Here is a 15,726-nt window from a genome sequence, read left to right as displayed (position 1 = left end):
TCACTATTTAAAACAAGTAAGGAAGGTTAAGTTCGGGTGTAACCGAACATTGCATACTCAGTTGAGAGATATAGTGACAACATAAGGGAAAATAACCATGTAGGAAAATGAACGAGGGTAACCCTGGAATGTGTTTGTATGACATGTGTACCAAATGAAAGACATTAAAGAGTATTTTATGAGGGGGAGGGGGGCATAGTTCTATAGGTGGACGCGATTTAGGGATATCGCTATAAAGGTGGATCAGGGTTGACTCTAGAATTTGTTTGTTCGATATGGGTGTCAAATGAAAGGTGTTAATGAGTATTTTAAAAGGGACTGATCCTTAGTTCCATAGGTGGACGCCGTTTCGAGATATCGCCATAAAGGTGGACCAGGGGTGACCCTAGAATTTGTTTGTACAATATGGGTGTCAAATGAAAGGTGTTAATGAGTATTTTAAAAGGGAGTGATCCTTAGTTCCATAGGTGGTCGCCTTTTCGAGAAATCGGCATAAAGGTGGACCAGGAATGACTCTAGCATTTGTTTGTACGATATGGGTATCAAATGAAAGGTGTTAATGAGTATTTTAAAAGGGAGTGATCCTTAGTTCCGTAGGTGGACGCCGTTTCGAGATATCGCCATAAAGGTGGGCCAGGGGTGACCCTAGAATTTGTTTGTACGATATGGGTATCAAATGAAACGGGTTAATGAGCATTTTAAACGGGAGTGGGGCTTAGTTCTATAGGTGGACGCCTTTTCGAGATATCGCCATAAAGGTGGACCAGGGGTGACTAGAATGTGTTTGTACGATATCGGTATCAAATTAAAGGTATTAATGAGGGTTTTAAAAGGGAGTGGTGGTAGTTGTATAGGTGGTCGCCTTTTCGAGATATCGCCATAAAGGTGGACCAGGGGTGACTCTAGACTTTGTTTGTACGATATGGGTATCAAATGAAAAGTGTTAATGAGTATTTTAAAAGGGAGTGATCCTTAGTTCCGTAGGTGGACGCCGTTTCGAAATATCGCCATAAAGGTGGGCCAGGGGTGACCCTAGAATTTGTTCTTACGATATGGGTATCAAATGAAAGGGGTTAATGAGCATTTTAAAAGGGAGTGGGCCTTAGTTCTATAGGTGGTCGCCTTTTCGAGATATCGCCATAAAGGTGGACCAGGGGTGGCTCTAGAATATGTTTGTACGATATGGGTATCAAATTAAAGGTATTAATGAAGCTTTTAAAAGGGGGTGGTGGTAGTTGTATATGTGAAGGCGTTTTCCAGATATCGACCAAAATGTGGACCAGGGTGACCCAGAACATCTTCTGTTGGATACCGCTAATTTATTTATATATATAATACCACGAACAGTATTCCTGCCAAGATTTCAAGGGTTTTTTTTATTTCGCCCTGCAGAACTTTTTCATTTCATTCTACTTAATATGGTAGGTGTCACACCCATTTTACAAAGTTTTTTTTTAAGCGTGCAAAAAAGTTTTGAAACTTTAGAAAAAAACGCCCTAAATCTAAAAATATTTTAATGGGCGTTTTCACACAACTGTTTATTGAACAGAAACTTGGCCATCCCAACAGACATCTGATTGATGAGCCTGCACCGTCCAGGGGCTTAGGGAGTCAACTCCGTAAGCATTATGAGAAAATACGGCACCTGATAATACAGCCGTATGAAGCTAAAAAGACAAACAGGTCGTCAGTGAAATCCACAAAGAGGCGTCGAACCTCTATGCCAGGAATTTCCCGGTGAATCCTGTACGCAAAGAACAATACCCAAAACTAGCAGAGGAGGAACGCACTCTCCCTAAAGAAACGCGCGTCACTCTAACTCAACTTCGGTCTTGGTACTGTAACAGGTGAAACTCTTACCTATCCAGAATCAACCGCGACATACAAAACATATGTCCTAATTGTAATGTGTCCCCACATGACACCAACCATCTCTTTAACTGTATTGTGGAACCAACGCCTCTAACCTTTCATTTCGGTCCACCGCTGTTGAAACAGCAAGTTTCCTGGAACTCCCGTTAGAGGACATTAATGACAATTTGTGATCGGTCGCACCTATTGGATGGGACGAAGCACTGCTACAACAACAACAACATCTACCAGTAATAGGGAGAACATCTCCGAGCCATTGGATACCAAACTAACCTTCAATCAAAGTATGGAACCATACTCCCCAGGCACTTCAGACAAATTCTTACGCTTTCTTAAAAGAAATACAAATATTTGTAACTTACCCGCTCATAGCGCGCTTTGTCCTTTTCGGCCATTAGCTCGTATTTCTGTTTAACCTCTGGATCCACATCGGACCATTTACGGCCAAGCTCTTTAGCGATATCACCAACACCATATTCAGGATTCGCTTGTTTAACTTTGTTACGCTCATCATTGCAAAACCAAAAGAATGCAGACCTAAAATTTGTAGAACATTTTGATTAGATTTTATATTCCATCATCATGTTTGTTTTTATTAATTTCATAAATTTAAAAATGAATGCATTGTTAGCTACGAACTCACAATGATCTTTTCGGCGCGTTCGGATCCTTAATCATTTTCCTCTTTTTGCCACGTCCAACGACAGTTCCCTTGGGTGGTACATAATTTGACATTTCCATCTCATATCGCGCCTTATCTTTTTCGGCCATTTCATGGAAGCGTTTCTTTTCCTTGTCCACCATTGTCTAAAATTAATTTAAATAAAAAAATGTACTTAGTATATAATGTATAATGTTAAAAGGAATTAAAAAAACTAAATATAGTACATGATCACGGGGTGTCATAGGTTCCAAGACAAACTATACCTGACCAAAACTATTCTTCCATCGGATCTAAAGAGAATAACTCGACAAAACTCCTAATTTGAAGTGGACCATTCTTATTATTATTCTTATCTTGATGGGATATTTGGGGCTATGTTCCACATGCTATACTCTGCGGCATCGGACTGCTACCGGAACATGCGGTAAACGTATACCACAAAAATATATTTGTAGCAGTCCTCTTGTCCTTCAACTGGTGGTAACACAACGAAAACGTCTTTTGGGGCGAAACTGGGAACAGCCCCGTCTTCACAGGAGCTAAAGACGATTCCGAAAAGACGTGTTAAATCTAACAGTTGGAGCTTTAAAGCTAACCATTACCGCTTTGGAAAGGTGCTGGGCTGAGAATAGTATCGGATGCGAATATACCGCGACGAATCATATTTGTGATATCGGTTAAAGTGGTTCCCCCGACAAACAGTGCACACCCGGAGGCAGGCTCCATTTTGATGTCGCTGGATGGGTTAGAGCCCTTATTCCAATAAATATGTATGTAGAAAATTTAACTAATTTGAACGCCTATTGAAGCGCAGACTATCTCCGACTTCAGAAGAGCCAATCTCCGATAGACAGTCTGTGAAACGCGCTTTCCCTAATTTTCACATATAAAGCATAATAATTGGTGGCCAAAGATAGGTTAAGAACCTTTGTCTAGGCCCTTGGCTTAAAGTTTATATCAAAACTTAGTATTGAGCTGTGCTACATGCTGAATTCTTGTAATGTGGTCAAAGTTTCCTTCCTTCAAAAGGCCGGTAGGAGTTCTCACATATCACATAACGACTTGATTGGTCTGAATCTCTGACATATCGACTAAGGAATTGAAGGATTACGTTGGCTCTAATTGATATGTATACCCTCTTATGTCCTTGCGTCGGTTATCCTGCTCCCGTGGAAGATCTGCTGAGTGACAAGATTCCTGAGAGGTTTATGCGGGCATCGCAGCATGCCTATTGAAAGATCAGGACCAGGCATGCTTAACCAACGAAACGATATCATTTTGTTACGATAATCAACGTTAATAAACGAAACGAAGTCATTTCGTTTCGTTTATTAACGTTAAGATCGTCAAATTAACGAAATGATTTCGTTTCGTTTTCTGCCATATCAAAACGAAATCAAATCGTTTATGTTGATTATTAATTTCAAACTATGCTGGCAAAGCTGATTGATGGCGGAGTCATTAAAGGTGAAAGCATTATCCAAGCTGATTGCAACTTTTCTCATGAATTTTGACAGTACGAACATTTCTCAGAGTATTTTTGACATTACCACCAACGAATTACACAAACAAATTACATAGAGTTTGTGTGTGTATGTGCGCTCGTTGTTGCCACCTTACGGCTTCACCATGGCTATAGCATTGCCAGCACAATTCAAACATAAAGTATCACGTTTTCGTTAACGTTTTTAACGTTAACGAAAGCTTTTCGTTTCGGTTAAAAACGAGATACAATTTATCTTGATAATTTCTTTATCGATAATATTTCGAAGTGTTTCAACGGAAACGGTGGAAATTTTTTGATAAACGATTAGCTTAACGTTAAGGTGCATCCCTGATCAGGACAATGGAAACGGCTCTCCATTCGAATGTAAAGAAAATGTATGTGTTCCTAGAACACAAAGAAGTTGCTTTGGTTCCTTTCTATACATCGAAGGGTGTTTAACAATGTCTTTAATGGTGACATCGAGAGGTCCCCGATTGGTTTAGGAGTCGAAATGAGTTCCAGCAGTGGGCCACAACCGAAAGAAATATGTGTAGAGGCATGTCACCGGGTTGGTTCGGTCTATTTTACTCTGCGTTGTGGTAGTGAACAAGTGAGTGCTCGACTACGCAGATGACCTTATCAGGGGAAAATTTTTGGAAACCTTGCGCGATGTTTTGCAGAGCTGTCTGGAAACGTCGGTTAGGTGGAATATGTCATGTGGAATAGATGTAAGCCCAGGTAACACGGAACCTTTCTTTTTATAATTAGATGTAAGCCCCAAAACTTCAGGACTCTCATGACTGAGGGAGATCCGCTGGTTAAATATCTAGAAACTATTTTGGGACGGGATTCTGTCCTGAAGGCCAATAGGGAAGATAGGGCTTGAAAGTCATCGGTTGCATTATACTTCTGCACAGGGCCTTCGACAGTAGCTGGGGAGTGCCGACAAGAAAGAAGACAAGACAAAGAAAACTGGTAGTTTCAACAGGGGCGGACCATAGGGAGATTGGTGTTAGAAGCGTAGGTTCCACATTGCAATTGAAAAGATGGTTTGTGCCATGTGGGGACACACCGCATGCAGGACATACATTACGTATATCAGGATTGATTCTGGACAAGTAAAAGTTTAACCTGCTACAGTATCCAGAACGAAGTTGGGCCAGGGTGACTCGTATCTCCCTTGGTAGTGTGCTTTCTCCTTCTGCAAGGGTGGGATATTGTATATTAATAACAAGGTTCGCCGGGCGCGTTCTGGCAAAAGCGTTTATCGATTCTGTGTGGATTTGGCTTAGGGCCTGCTTATGCTTGTCTGGATCAAACGGCTGTGTTGGCAGGTGCTGGATCTTGTCATAGTACATATGGAGATGTTGCCTTAACTCCCGTGGAGGCGGGGCTAGGTCAAGCAGTTGTTTGCTAGGATGTCCTGGTTTGTAACAGTTTAGCAAAAACTGCCTGTTCTGCATTTCATTGTGCTCATTCATGTTGAGCTCTTTGGCCTCACTGTGTAGGTAATGTTCGGGCGCCATAAGGAGACATCTCGATGCAGTTCTGATTGCAGCATTTTGACAGGCCTGCAGCCTTTTCTAGTGTGTGTTTTAAGACCAGGCGACCAACCTGGTGACGCGTAGCTCATGAGCGGCCGGCCAATTGCTTTGTACGTGGTTAGCAACGTTTTTTATCTTTTCCTCAGGTGCTGTCGGCAAGCCACTTGAGGATTTTGTTGCGACTTTGTACTTTAGAAACAATTTCGGTGGCATGAGCCTAGAAGGTTAGAGTATTATCGAACGTTACCCCTAAGATCGTTGGGTGAATGACAGTCGGTAACGTGATTCGATCGACGTGAACGTCCAATAGCTGCATCATCTGCTGTAGACAGATTAGTCGTGGATTTTATCGGTGATAATTCCAGGTTGTGTGAGGTGAAGAAACTAAAAAGATCGGGGAAACTAATTCATCTGTTTAAGGACCAGGTCCCGTTACAGTCGTCGGCATAGGAAATGATTGTAACTCCTTCTGGTGGGTAAGGGAGTTTTGATGTGTAGAAATTAAACAGAAGCGGGGATGGGACACCACCCTGTGGTACCCCTGTTTAATTTCCTTGAGATTTCATTTCGAAATTGAACCTACGCTTGCCGACCATTCAGATAATTTGCGGTCCATCTTTTTAGACAAGGGGGAGTCTTGGAGTAGCGTACCGTGGTTGACTGTGTCAAAAGCTTTGGACAGCTAAGTGCCACGAGCACGGTCCTGTGATGTCCTGATTTATCTGATTGTTTATGGCGTTTAGAGCAATTTTCCATTGTTCGGGAATGACAAAGCACTTCAGCGACAGGTTGAAAACGTGCGGTAGGTAGTTTCTTTCCTCAGCGCCAAGGTGCATTAGCATTGACATAGCTACTCCGGCTGGGCCTATTGATTTACAGGTTTTGGCCTTGTGGATGGCTTCTTCAACCTCTGTGGGGGTCAAGGTAATGGGTGGCACGTCGTGTTTATGTGCCCGTCTGTATGCGCGACGTCTGGCCTTATCTACTGAAGAATTCATTATAAATTGACGGCAAAAGGCGTTCGCGCATTTCTTCGAATCAGATAAAGTTTTATAGCGAAGGCTATGGATACTTTATGATTGTTTTGTTGGATTGGACAGGGATTTGACGGTTGAACACAATTTACCAACACCCGCAGAGAGGTTGCAGTTCTTTAGATGCTCCTCCTAATTGGCACGTTTTTGTTCATTTACCAGCCGCATAATGTCCAAGTTGAGACTCGTAATATGAGGATCTCAAGGGTTGAGTTGTCTCGCCAGGTCTCGTTCTCTTACTAAGCTTGCAGCTTAAGCGGGAAATGCGGTATGATTTCAGGTATTCTACTGGCCGGAATAAAGCGCACATAAGCTGAAGCAATGACCTTGCGGAACACACGCACGCCTTGCCGGACATTAGTCGGGATGGGGGAGCAGCAAAAGATTGCTTTGTGAAGGTTGTGTAGCCTTCCCAGTTAGCTTTTTTTGAAATAAGATACTATTCAGGCAACTACTGTTAGAGAATTTCACATCTACTCGGACAGCAAAGGTAGCCTTGAGCTCAACCTGTGGCATGCTGTAGTTTTCTGTGAGTATCTATACTATCCCCTGATTCCATCGAAATGGTTTTAAGACTAGGATCATCTGGGTCCCAGGCCATAGCAGTATACCGGCAACTGTAAGGAGTTTGGAGTTTCGCTGGCTAACTGTGATCTGCTCCCATTCATACGGGCCTCAAGGCAGTAAAGCAAATGCTGGACGAATCCCTTGTAGAAAATGAAATCATTCTGGCTGGAAGTGAATGACAGATGGTCTGCTGAAGTTATTGCATTAACCAAGGCTTCTTGTGGTTCTGACTGAAGTTCATGCGGTGGGTCTTAATATACTGGAAAGCCCTTCCTGCTGCAACTGCGTAGAGGATGAATGAGGTGAAATCATTAATTCACCTCCATAAAGCGTTTGCTAGAACTAGGCGAAAGTACTTCGGTCTCGGGTAATTTGGCTCTCCGGAGAAATAAGCAACGATTTTCTTAGTGGATTCAACTGGAGTGAAGTATTTCGTTTTTTTTTTACTGTTGTAATTTTGCTATTTTTGCATGAAAACAAATAACTGCACATTACAAATAAATTTATCTACAAGGAAATCATTCATTAAAATCAAATAAAACAGAAGTTCGCTTTAATTTTCTAAATTTATTTTAAAATGGTTTTGTCCTTTTAAAGTGAAATATGTACCTATGTGTACCTAATATGTACATATGTATGTATGTGTGTATGTACGGCTTCATATTACAATATTTGCCATTAAAATTTCTTCTTTCGTCTCGACGTCAACAAAATAGGTAACGAACATACTACCGAACGCTAGAAAAAGCTAATACAGGCGCAAGCGAAATAAAAAAACCTAACCCACAAGGTCCCAGCTGACTGCATTCTATGGCGACCCTTAAAATGTTTCATATATACGTACGAATGCTAAATATACATCTAAGTATTCTTCTATATACAGGCATATATGTATCTATATACATTAGTATTAGAGATATACGCCGCCGATTTTTGTCGTTTTTCACACGCCGCCGCCGAATGGCAAAAATATCGGCGCGGCGGCGGCGTCCGGCGCGTGGACTCGTTTAAGACTGTCCAAAATTGATCGGATATTGGTCGAAAGTGATATCAACAGATGCGCATCGCTGACAGTTATAAGAAACTAATTGCGAAATTTAACTTTTTCTAACTGTTCAAAAGTTATTTAAAAAATAACAGGCGCTTTCGATGTCAGCTTAACACGGACTTTGCATCACCCAATTCACCAACTTATTAAAACAAAACACTAAACGAAAAGTTATATAATAAATTTATATGCTTACTTTGTTATTCTTTTTCCAAAAATCAATAATAGCCGTGTTTTTTTTTACACGCGTTGACGTTTCGTTTGCGCGTGAAAAAAACCCCTATCCTCGCTTAGATAATGCTTAGGAGACCCATCTAGCGGCTGTGGTTAAACAACTAGCTACAGCAACAGGGTGTACCGAAAAGCGAAGACACAACGCTCTGATCGCCATAGGGTATAACATATAGCTGAATACATAGAATTAGTGTAGAGGGTGAAACAAAAACACATATTTCAGTTACATCTGAATATAATGCGTATTGATATTTAGTAGGACAAAATTTATGCGCAGCAATTTCAGAGGTGTATTTAAAGTTTGTCGCTTAGCAGTCCATATAAAGTTTAAGCGTAAACGAATATACGCGTGTTAAAAAACACGGCTAATGAACAATGAATTCAAGTAAAATGACCCAAGGCAAGCATGTTTTCAAATTGTCCTCAAGTCGTTAAAAAAAAAGCAAATTACACAAAAAAAAGGTGCTGTTTTTTAAAAAAAATTTACATTGCGATCGGCTGAAAGAATAAGCGAATTCAGTGATGCAAAATCCTTTAGTAGGTTCTATGGGCATAAACACTCTTTTGAAATGATTCTTACCTCATACTTAAGTTGAGGATATATGTACGTAAGAGAAGGGTTTGAAAATTCACTTGGGCTTACATTCAAACATCTGTTGTTTATTGCGTCTGAAATGTAAATTTTGATTTTCACACTTCATCCTTTAAAAACCAAATCTCACGGTCTGACATATCCTAAAGTTAGCGGTCCTATCCAAAACTAGTCCATTGGAGTGAATCACATTGATTATAGCCTATCAACCAAGTTTAAATATCACCTACACGTTACGGCTCCTTATACAAATGTGAATACGTAGGCACATATATTTACCAGGTGAGGATTTGTCCTTCGCAAGAACACTCAAAGTGGTGAGAAAAATCTTTCCCAAGACTCGAACTAATGACCGTGTGTGCTACTTACCCTAACGTAGTGGACAGTCGAACTAGTCTGAAAACTGAAGCTACGCGGTCATCCGTAATGAGCTCTTATATGATAAGCCCGGAAAACAGCAGTTAAAATCTTTCAAATTAAAGCCGGTCGACTTTCATTCTAAAATATCGTTTTGATTTAACGAAGACTATTGAAATCGATGTTGTGAACACAAATGTCTGCGAACTTTGGTCTACATTTTAAAAATTTTATCCAGGGGCCTTGTAAAATTTTAATTATGTAGATGGCCCGAGGATTATACGAGTTTCACGATGTGTTACGCAATGACATCCCCTTAGACTGCTTATGATTTCGAAGGCGGCATCCTTGGCCGAATAGCCACTCCCTAACGTTTCGAGGTGTAGCTCGGCAGCATAGCGCGACAAAAACATCCGTTCAGTAAGTCTTCGGAGCTACACCTAGAGCTTCTAGGAAAGTGACGTCGACGAAAGTATGAGTTCGAAGTCGCAGTCCCATAGCTTCTGTGCTGGCATATGGTGTGAGGGTCAGGAGGCGTGGTAGCGATTGGTGGTCGGGATTGCTACTGTGCTCACATCGGGAAATGTCGCTCTTAAAAACAGCCGAAAAACTGGACGAATGAGTATTAATAGACCATTAATAGTAACCGTAAGTCGCATTTGCGCGTGACTGCCAAGGAGCCACAAATGATTTAAAGAAATTGTGTTCGCGACGATTATTAGGAGTTAACACCAGGTGAAACTACGCTTTGCACTAGATATACAGACAAAAGTGTGACCATTTTATGTATCTCTATTTCTTTTCAGCAGACGCAGCAGTACCAATTACAAAGACCGGGGTTAGGTTCGAAGCCTCTCTGGAGTAAGTGAACGAGGGACAATCCCTCCGCAAGGGGCTACTCCTGAAAATTTTTGAACGATCTGCGAGATTTTGAGGCAAAGACCGCGGATCTTTCGGAAATGACCAAAACGTTGATTTCCTTAAATACGTACAAACAAGACCTTTCCTAAGTATTATTTTTTATATAGAAAAATTAAGCTTTATAAAGTGAGAACACTGGCGTTCGCCGGCGCGCCGCCGCCGCCGATAAAGTGATCGGCGTAAACCTCTAATTTGTATATACTTATGTTGTTTTGTATGTATTTAACACATTAGGGCAGCAAAAAATATTGCACCTTACATAAGGCTTATTCAATTAGGACCAAAGGCTTTCAATAAGAGTATCAGGCTTCTTTGTAAGGCCGAAATATTACATTGGCGTCCAAAATTTGAGCTATGGTATACATTTTTTTTACATAATTAGCTAAGCGCGGAGGTACCCGTATACCAAATTTCAAGCAAATCGCACCATACACTATTTTTATTTAGAATACATCAGCCCCTGGCCCAATTCCCGGAATGAAAACTTTCTCAAATATTATCCTGGTCAAAGAAGTCCACTGTGCCGACCTTCAACCAAAACGCACCTTAAATAAGATAACATAAATAAAAATTTTTTGGAATGGGTCAATCCCTGGTCCACTCCCCGGACCAAATTGTAAATCTAAGCCCCCTTGAACGCACACAAAATTTCGTAAATATCGGTCCAGTCGTTTAGTAGGAGTTCAGTCGCAAACACACGTATAGAAGAAATATATAAATTAGGATTAACAAATAATTTTTTGAGTGTTAACAAACATGCGTGCATACGTCTTGCCTTGTCGCTCGTGCATCAACAACTAAACCACTACCATTATGATGATTTTATTCTTACCAACAAACAGCCACATTTTCAATTTTGGTGACCACTGATGTAAAGTAAGGCTGGTTGGTTGTTGTGCTGCCCGGCTATTGAGCCGGGCCCAAGTAGGGCTCTAGGCGCCATTTTGAATAAATTATTTTTCCAACTGCAACTATAATATAAGGAGGAAAAAGTGTAATCATAACCAACAGTTTAAAACAGAGCCGGCCAAAAGTTGCACATTGTGCAATTTGAGTTCGTATTTTCACACAGCCACTAACGATGTGCGATCACGATCGTTTGCTTTCGCTTGTCACTCACTAAAATCAACAGTGAATGCAAAAGGAAAAGTCCATGCTACTTTTTGGGCACATAACAAAAACAATATGCTGCAAGGTTAAAGTGACTTTTAATGCGTTTTAGTTAGTATTATTAAGTTCCTTTGAACATACTTATTAATATTGACAATTTAAATATTAATAATTAATTAATTATTAACAAATATTAGCCGTGTTTTTTTATACACGTAAACGTCTATACGCTTAAACTTTATATGGACTGCTAAGCGTCAAACTTTAAATACACCTCTGAAATTGCTGCGCATAAAATGTGTACTACTAAATTTCAATACGCATTATACTCAGATGTCACTGAAATATGTGTTTTTGTTTCACCCTCTACACTAATTCTATGTATTCTATGTGTGTCCGCAATTCATCGCAACTGATTTAGCTATATGTTATACCCTATGCCCATCAGCGGGTTGTGTCTCCGCTTCTCAGGACACCCTGTGGCTGCAGCTAGTTATTTAACCACTGCCGCTAGATGGGTCTCCTAAGCATTATCTAAGCGAGGATAGGCGTTTTTTTTCACGCGCAAACGTAAACGTATACGCGTGTATAAAAAAACACGGCTATTGACAATTTAATATAAGTAACTTTTTATACGTTCTACTAAGTTTTATTAATTTTTATACATTTTTTTTTTCTTGAATAACTTTATGCTTTGAAAATATATATTTCTGTCTTTACATTTCCTTTGTTTTATAGTTCTTTCTTAATGAAAAAGTGATTTTTTTAAGTAAATTTTGCATTGAAGAAACACCATACCTTCTTTTATAAAAAAGTTTTATCTGGCTAGATCGACCTCCGCGTTCTTAGTTATATGAATATAAGTAAATATTGTTAGGATTAGCTTGAAATCAAATAACCAGAGTCCTTTTTAATTTCAAACTTCACAGTCCACATTTTCTTTTAGCACACTGTGGGGAGTTGTCACTCAATTTTTACACACACTTATGCAATTGTTTTAGGATTTGTGTGGCCGGCTCTGGTTTAAAATGTGAAAGAACTTCCAGACAGCTGAGCTGAGCAAACACCTTGAGTGAATGTAACGAAAGATATGTATGCTCTCAGTAATTTGACCTAAAATCCAAACCGTTGTGTGGCTCAAAAATACTCAACGGTGCGTTTCGAAAGTTCTCAATTAACGATTGAACAATAGTTGTGTTTGCTGAAAGCGACCAATGTAAAATAAGGAATACAGATGACCTGGTCACTTTTTAAACTGTAGAGCTGCCCCCCTGTTTGTTATTATCGTTCACATCTGTTTTTGTGGGGTAAGTAACCAACCTATTCTATCACCCAACTCGCCCACATTTCACCTTTAGATGTTTTGAAGTTGAGCGAACTGTGAAGCAAAGTGCTGAAGTGAAATAAAAAGGGACACACACGCACTGACTATACTTATGTAGGTATGTATTTAAGTTTAAATTCATTCTTCTGTATGGTATGTATCTCGTGGAAAATTAAACGTCAATTGCATGAATGCTTTCTTGATAGCAAAACAATTTTCAACTAAAGATTTGAATTGAAGTTCAGAAAATATTTTTCAAAAAATATAATACCGTTTTCAAACAGAAACTTAATTGAATCACAATTCTGTTTAATGAAATTAAGTTCCCTTTTCATACAGGGCCTTTTGCTTCATTAAGCGAACATCTGTCAGCAGCCCCAAAAAATATTTCGTTTTTACGTTAGTTAAAATGGAAAGCAGCCGTTTCCTTCTTAACTATAAATACAATCAAAACAAGTAAGGAAGGTTAAGTTCGGGTGTAACCGAACATTACATAATCAGCTGAGAGCTTTGGAGACAAAATAAGGGAAAATCTCCATGTGGGAAAATGGACCTAGGGTAACCCTGGAATGTGTTGTATGACATGTGTACATGGACATGGAAGGTATTAAAGAGTATTTTAAAAGGGAGTGGGCCATAGTTCCATAGGTGGACGCCTTTTCGAGATATCGCCATAAAGGTGGACCAAGGGTGACTCTAGAACGTGTTTGTACGATATGGGTATCAAATGAAAGCTGTTAATGAGTATTTTAAAAGGAAGTGGGCCTTAGTTGTATAGATATCGCCATAAAGGTGGACCAGGAGTGACTCTAGAATGTGTTTGTACGATATGGGTATCAAATTCAAGGTATTAATGAGGGTTTTAAAAGGGAGTGGCCCCTAGTCGAATATGTGAAGGCGTTTTCGAGATATCGACCAAAATGTGGACCAGGGTGACCCAGAACATCATCCGTCGGGTACCGCTAATTTATTTATATATGTAATACCACGAACAGTATTCCTGCCAAGATTCCAAGGGCTTTTGATTGCGCCCTGCAGAACTTTTTCATTTTCTTCTACTTAATATGGTAGGTGTCACACCCATTTTACAAAGTTTTTTCTAAAGTTATTTTTTGCGTCAATAAACCAATCAAATTACCATGTTTCATCCCTTTTTTCATATTTGGTATAGAATTATGGCAATTTTTTTTTTCATTTTTCGAAATTTGCGATATCGAAAAAGTGGGCGTGGTCATAGCCGGATTTCGCCCATTTTTAATACCTAGATAAAGTGAGTTCAGATAAGTACGTGAACTAAGTTTAGTAAAGATATATCGATTTTTGTTCAAGTTATCGTGTTAACGGCCGAGCGGAAGGACAGACGGTCGACTGTGTATAAAAACTGGGCGTGGCTTCAACCGATTTCGCCCATTTTCACAGAAAACTGTTATCATAGATTGGTAAATTTTTGTTCGACTTATGGCATTAAAAGTATTCTAGATAAATTAAATGAAAAAGGGCGGAGCCACGCCCATTTTGAAATTTTCTTTTATTTTTGTATTTTGTTGCACCATATCATTACTGGAGTTGAATTTTGACCTAATTACTTATATACTGTGAAGATATTAAATTTTTTGTTAAAATTTTACTAAAAAAATTTTTTTTTTAAAGTGGGCGTGTTCGTCATCCGATTTTGCCAAGTTTTATTTGGCACACATATAGTAATAGGAGTAACGTTCCTGCCAAATTTCATCACGATATCTTCAACGAATGCCAAATTACAGCTTGCAAAACTTTTAAATTACCTTCTTTTACAAGTGGGCGGTACAACGCCCAATGTCCAAAATTTTAAAAATTTTCTTTTCTGCGTCATAAGGTCAACCCACCTACCAAGTTTCATCGCTTTATTCGTCTTTGGTAATGAATTATCGCACTTTTTCAATTTTTCGAAATTTTCGATATCGAAAAAGTGGCCGTGGTTATAGTCCGATTTCGTTCATTTTAAATAGCGATCTGAGATGAGTGCCCAGGAACCTACATACCAAATTTCATCAAGAAAGCTCAAAATTTACTCAAGTTATCGTGTTCACGGACAGACAGACGGACGGACAGACGGGCATGGCTATTTTGATTTCTTTTTTCGCCCAGATCATTTTGATATACAGAAGTCTATATCTATTTCGATTAGTTTATGCCTTTACGGGGTACCGTTACGAACAAAATTAATATACTCTGTGAGCTCTGCTCAGCTGAGTATACTAAAATGCGTGCGCAACTACCAATAGATGTTGCACCTAACCAAATACATATGTATGTGCTTATTTTCGAAAAAGCCATATTACCTTTCGCAGAAAATGCAGCAAAAATTAAATTTTGAAGTTTTTCTATTTTTTCGTAAATTGTTGAAAGTAATTTATTTTTGATTGTCATTTGTTACATTGACAATGAAATTTGAAGCACCAAGCAAAACCGACTGGATTTTTCACTCCATTAGACATTCAACAAAGCAAGAATGAGGTAATTAACCCTGGACGGTCATCCTTATTTTTTGTACATTAATGTCATCCTTCGTCATTATGACGACGACTTATTTTAAGTCCATTTTCAGAAGGGTATGAGTAGAAATAATGAGCGCGTTTTATTTTTTTTTTTATTTATTTCATTATTGGTAACTACAAGTCAAAAATAAAAAGAAAAACTTATATTCTTTTAACTAAAATTAATAATTCACAGTCGTCTATCAATTGGCTAAAACTTTAGGGGATTGACTTTCAAAAAATAAAAAATCACAATTTGTGGCAGGAATTCTCATACGAGTCTTTAAGTTTCTTAAAACTAAATAATTAAACTTAAATAGGAAAAGCAACATTTAAAGTTCTAACCTCAGATAAGACAGGAGGCACAAACATCAACTTTATACTCTCCACGTAGGTGTTTATGGCACTTTGCTTATACCACCTTCGTTATTCTTCGTTTGGAAGAAGGACGCATGGC

General features: G+C 39.2%; 1 protein-coding gene across 3 annotated transcripts in view; it reads right to left on the bottom strand.

Annotated features, from left to right (window-relative positions):
• Positions 1–15,726, bottom strand: part of Dsp1 (Dorsal switch protein 1) — a 242,204-nt gene that overhangs the window by 44,056 nt on the left and 182,422 nt on the right. For all 3 annotated transcript variants that reach the window (XM_067782956.1, XM_067782957.1, XM_067782955.1), the window contains exons 4-5: positions 2,516–2,679; positions 2,235–2,409 (exon numbers count right to left, since the gene is read on the bottom strand). In XM_067782956.1, the coding sequence (XP_067639057.1) occupies positions 2,235–2,409; positions 2,516–2,679 (339 nt within the window). The remainder of the gene's footprint in view (positions 1–2,234; positions 2,410–2,515; positions 2,680–15,726) is intronic.

The sequence above is a fragment of the Eurosta solidaginis genome, chromosome 4 (assembly GCF_040869045.1).
Source record: "Eurosta solidaginis isolate ZX-2024a chromosome 4, ASM4086904v1, whole genome shotgun sequence".
NCBI lineage: Eukaryota > Metazoa > Arthropoda > Insecta > Diptera > Tephritidae > Eurosta > Eurosta solidaginis.
The sequence above is the reverse complement of the archived record's forward strand: the minus strand, read 5'-3'. Positions and strand labels throughout refer to the sequence as shown.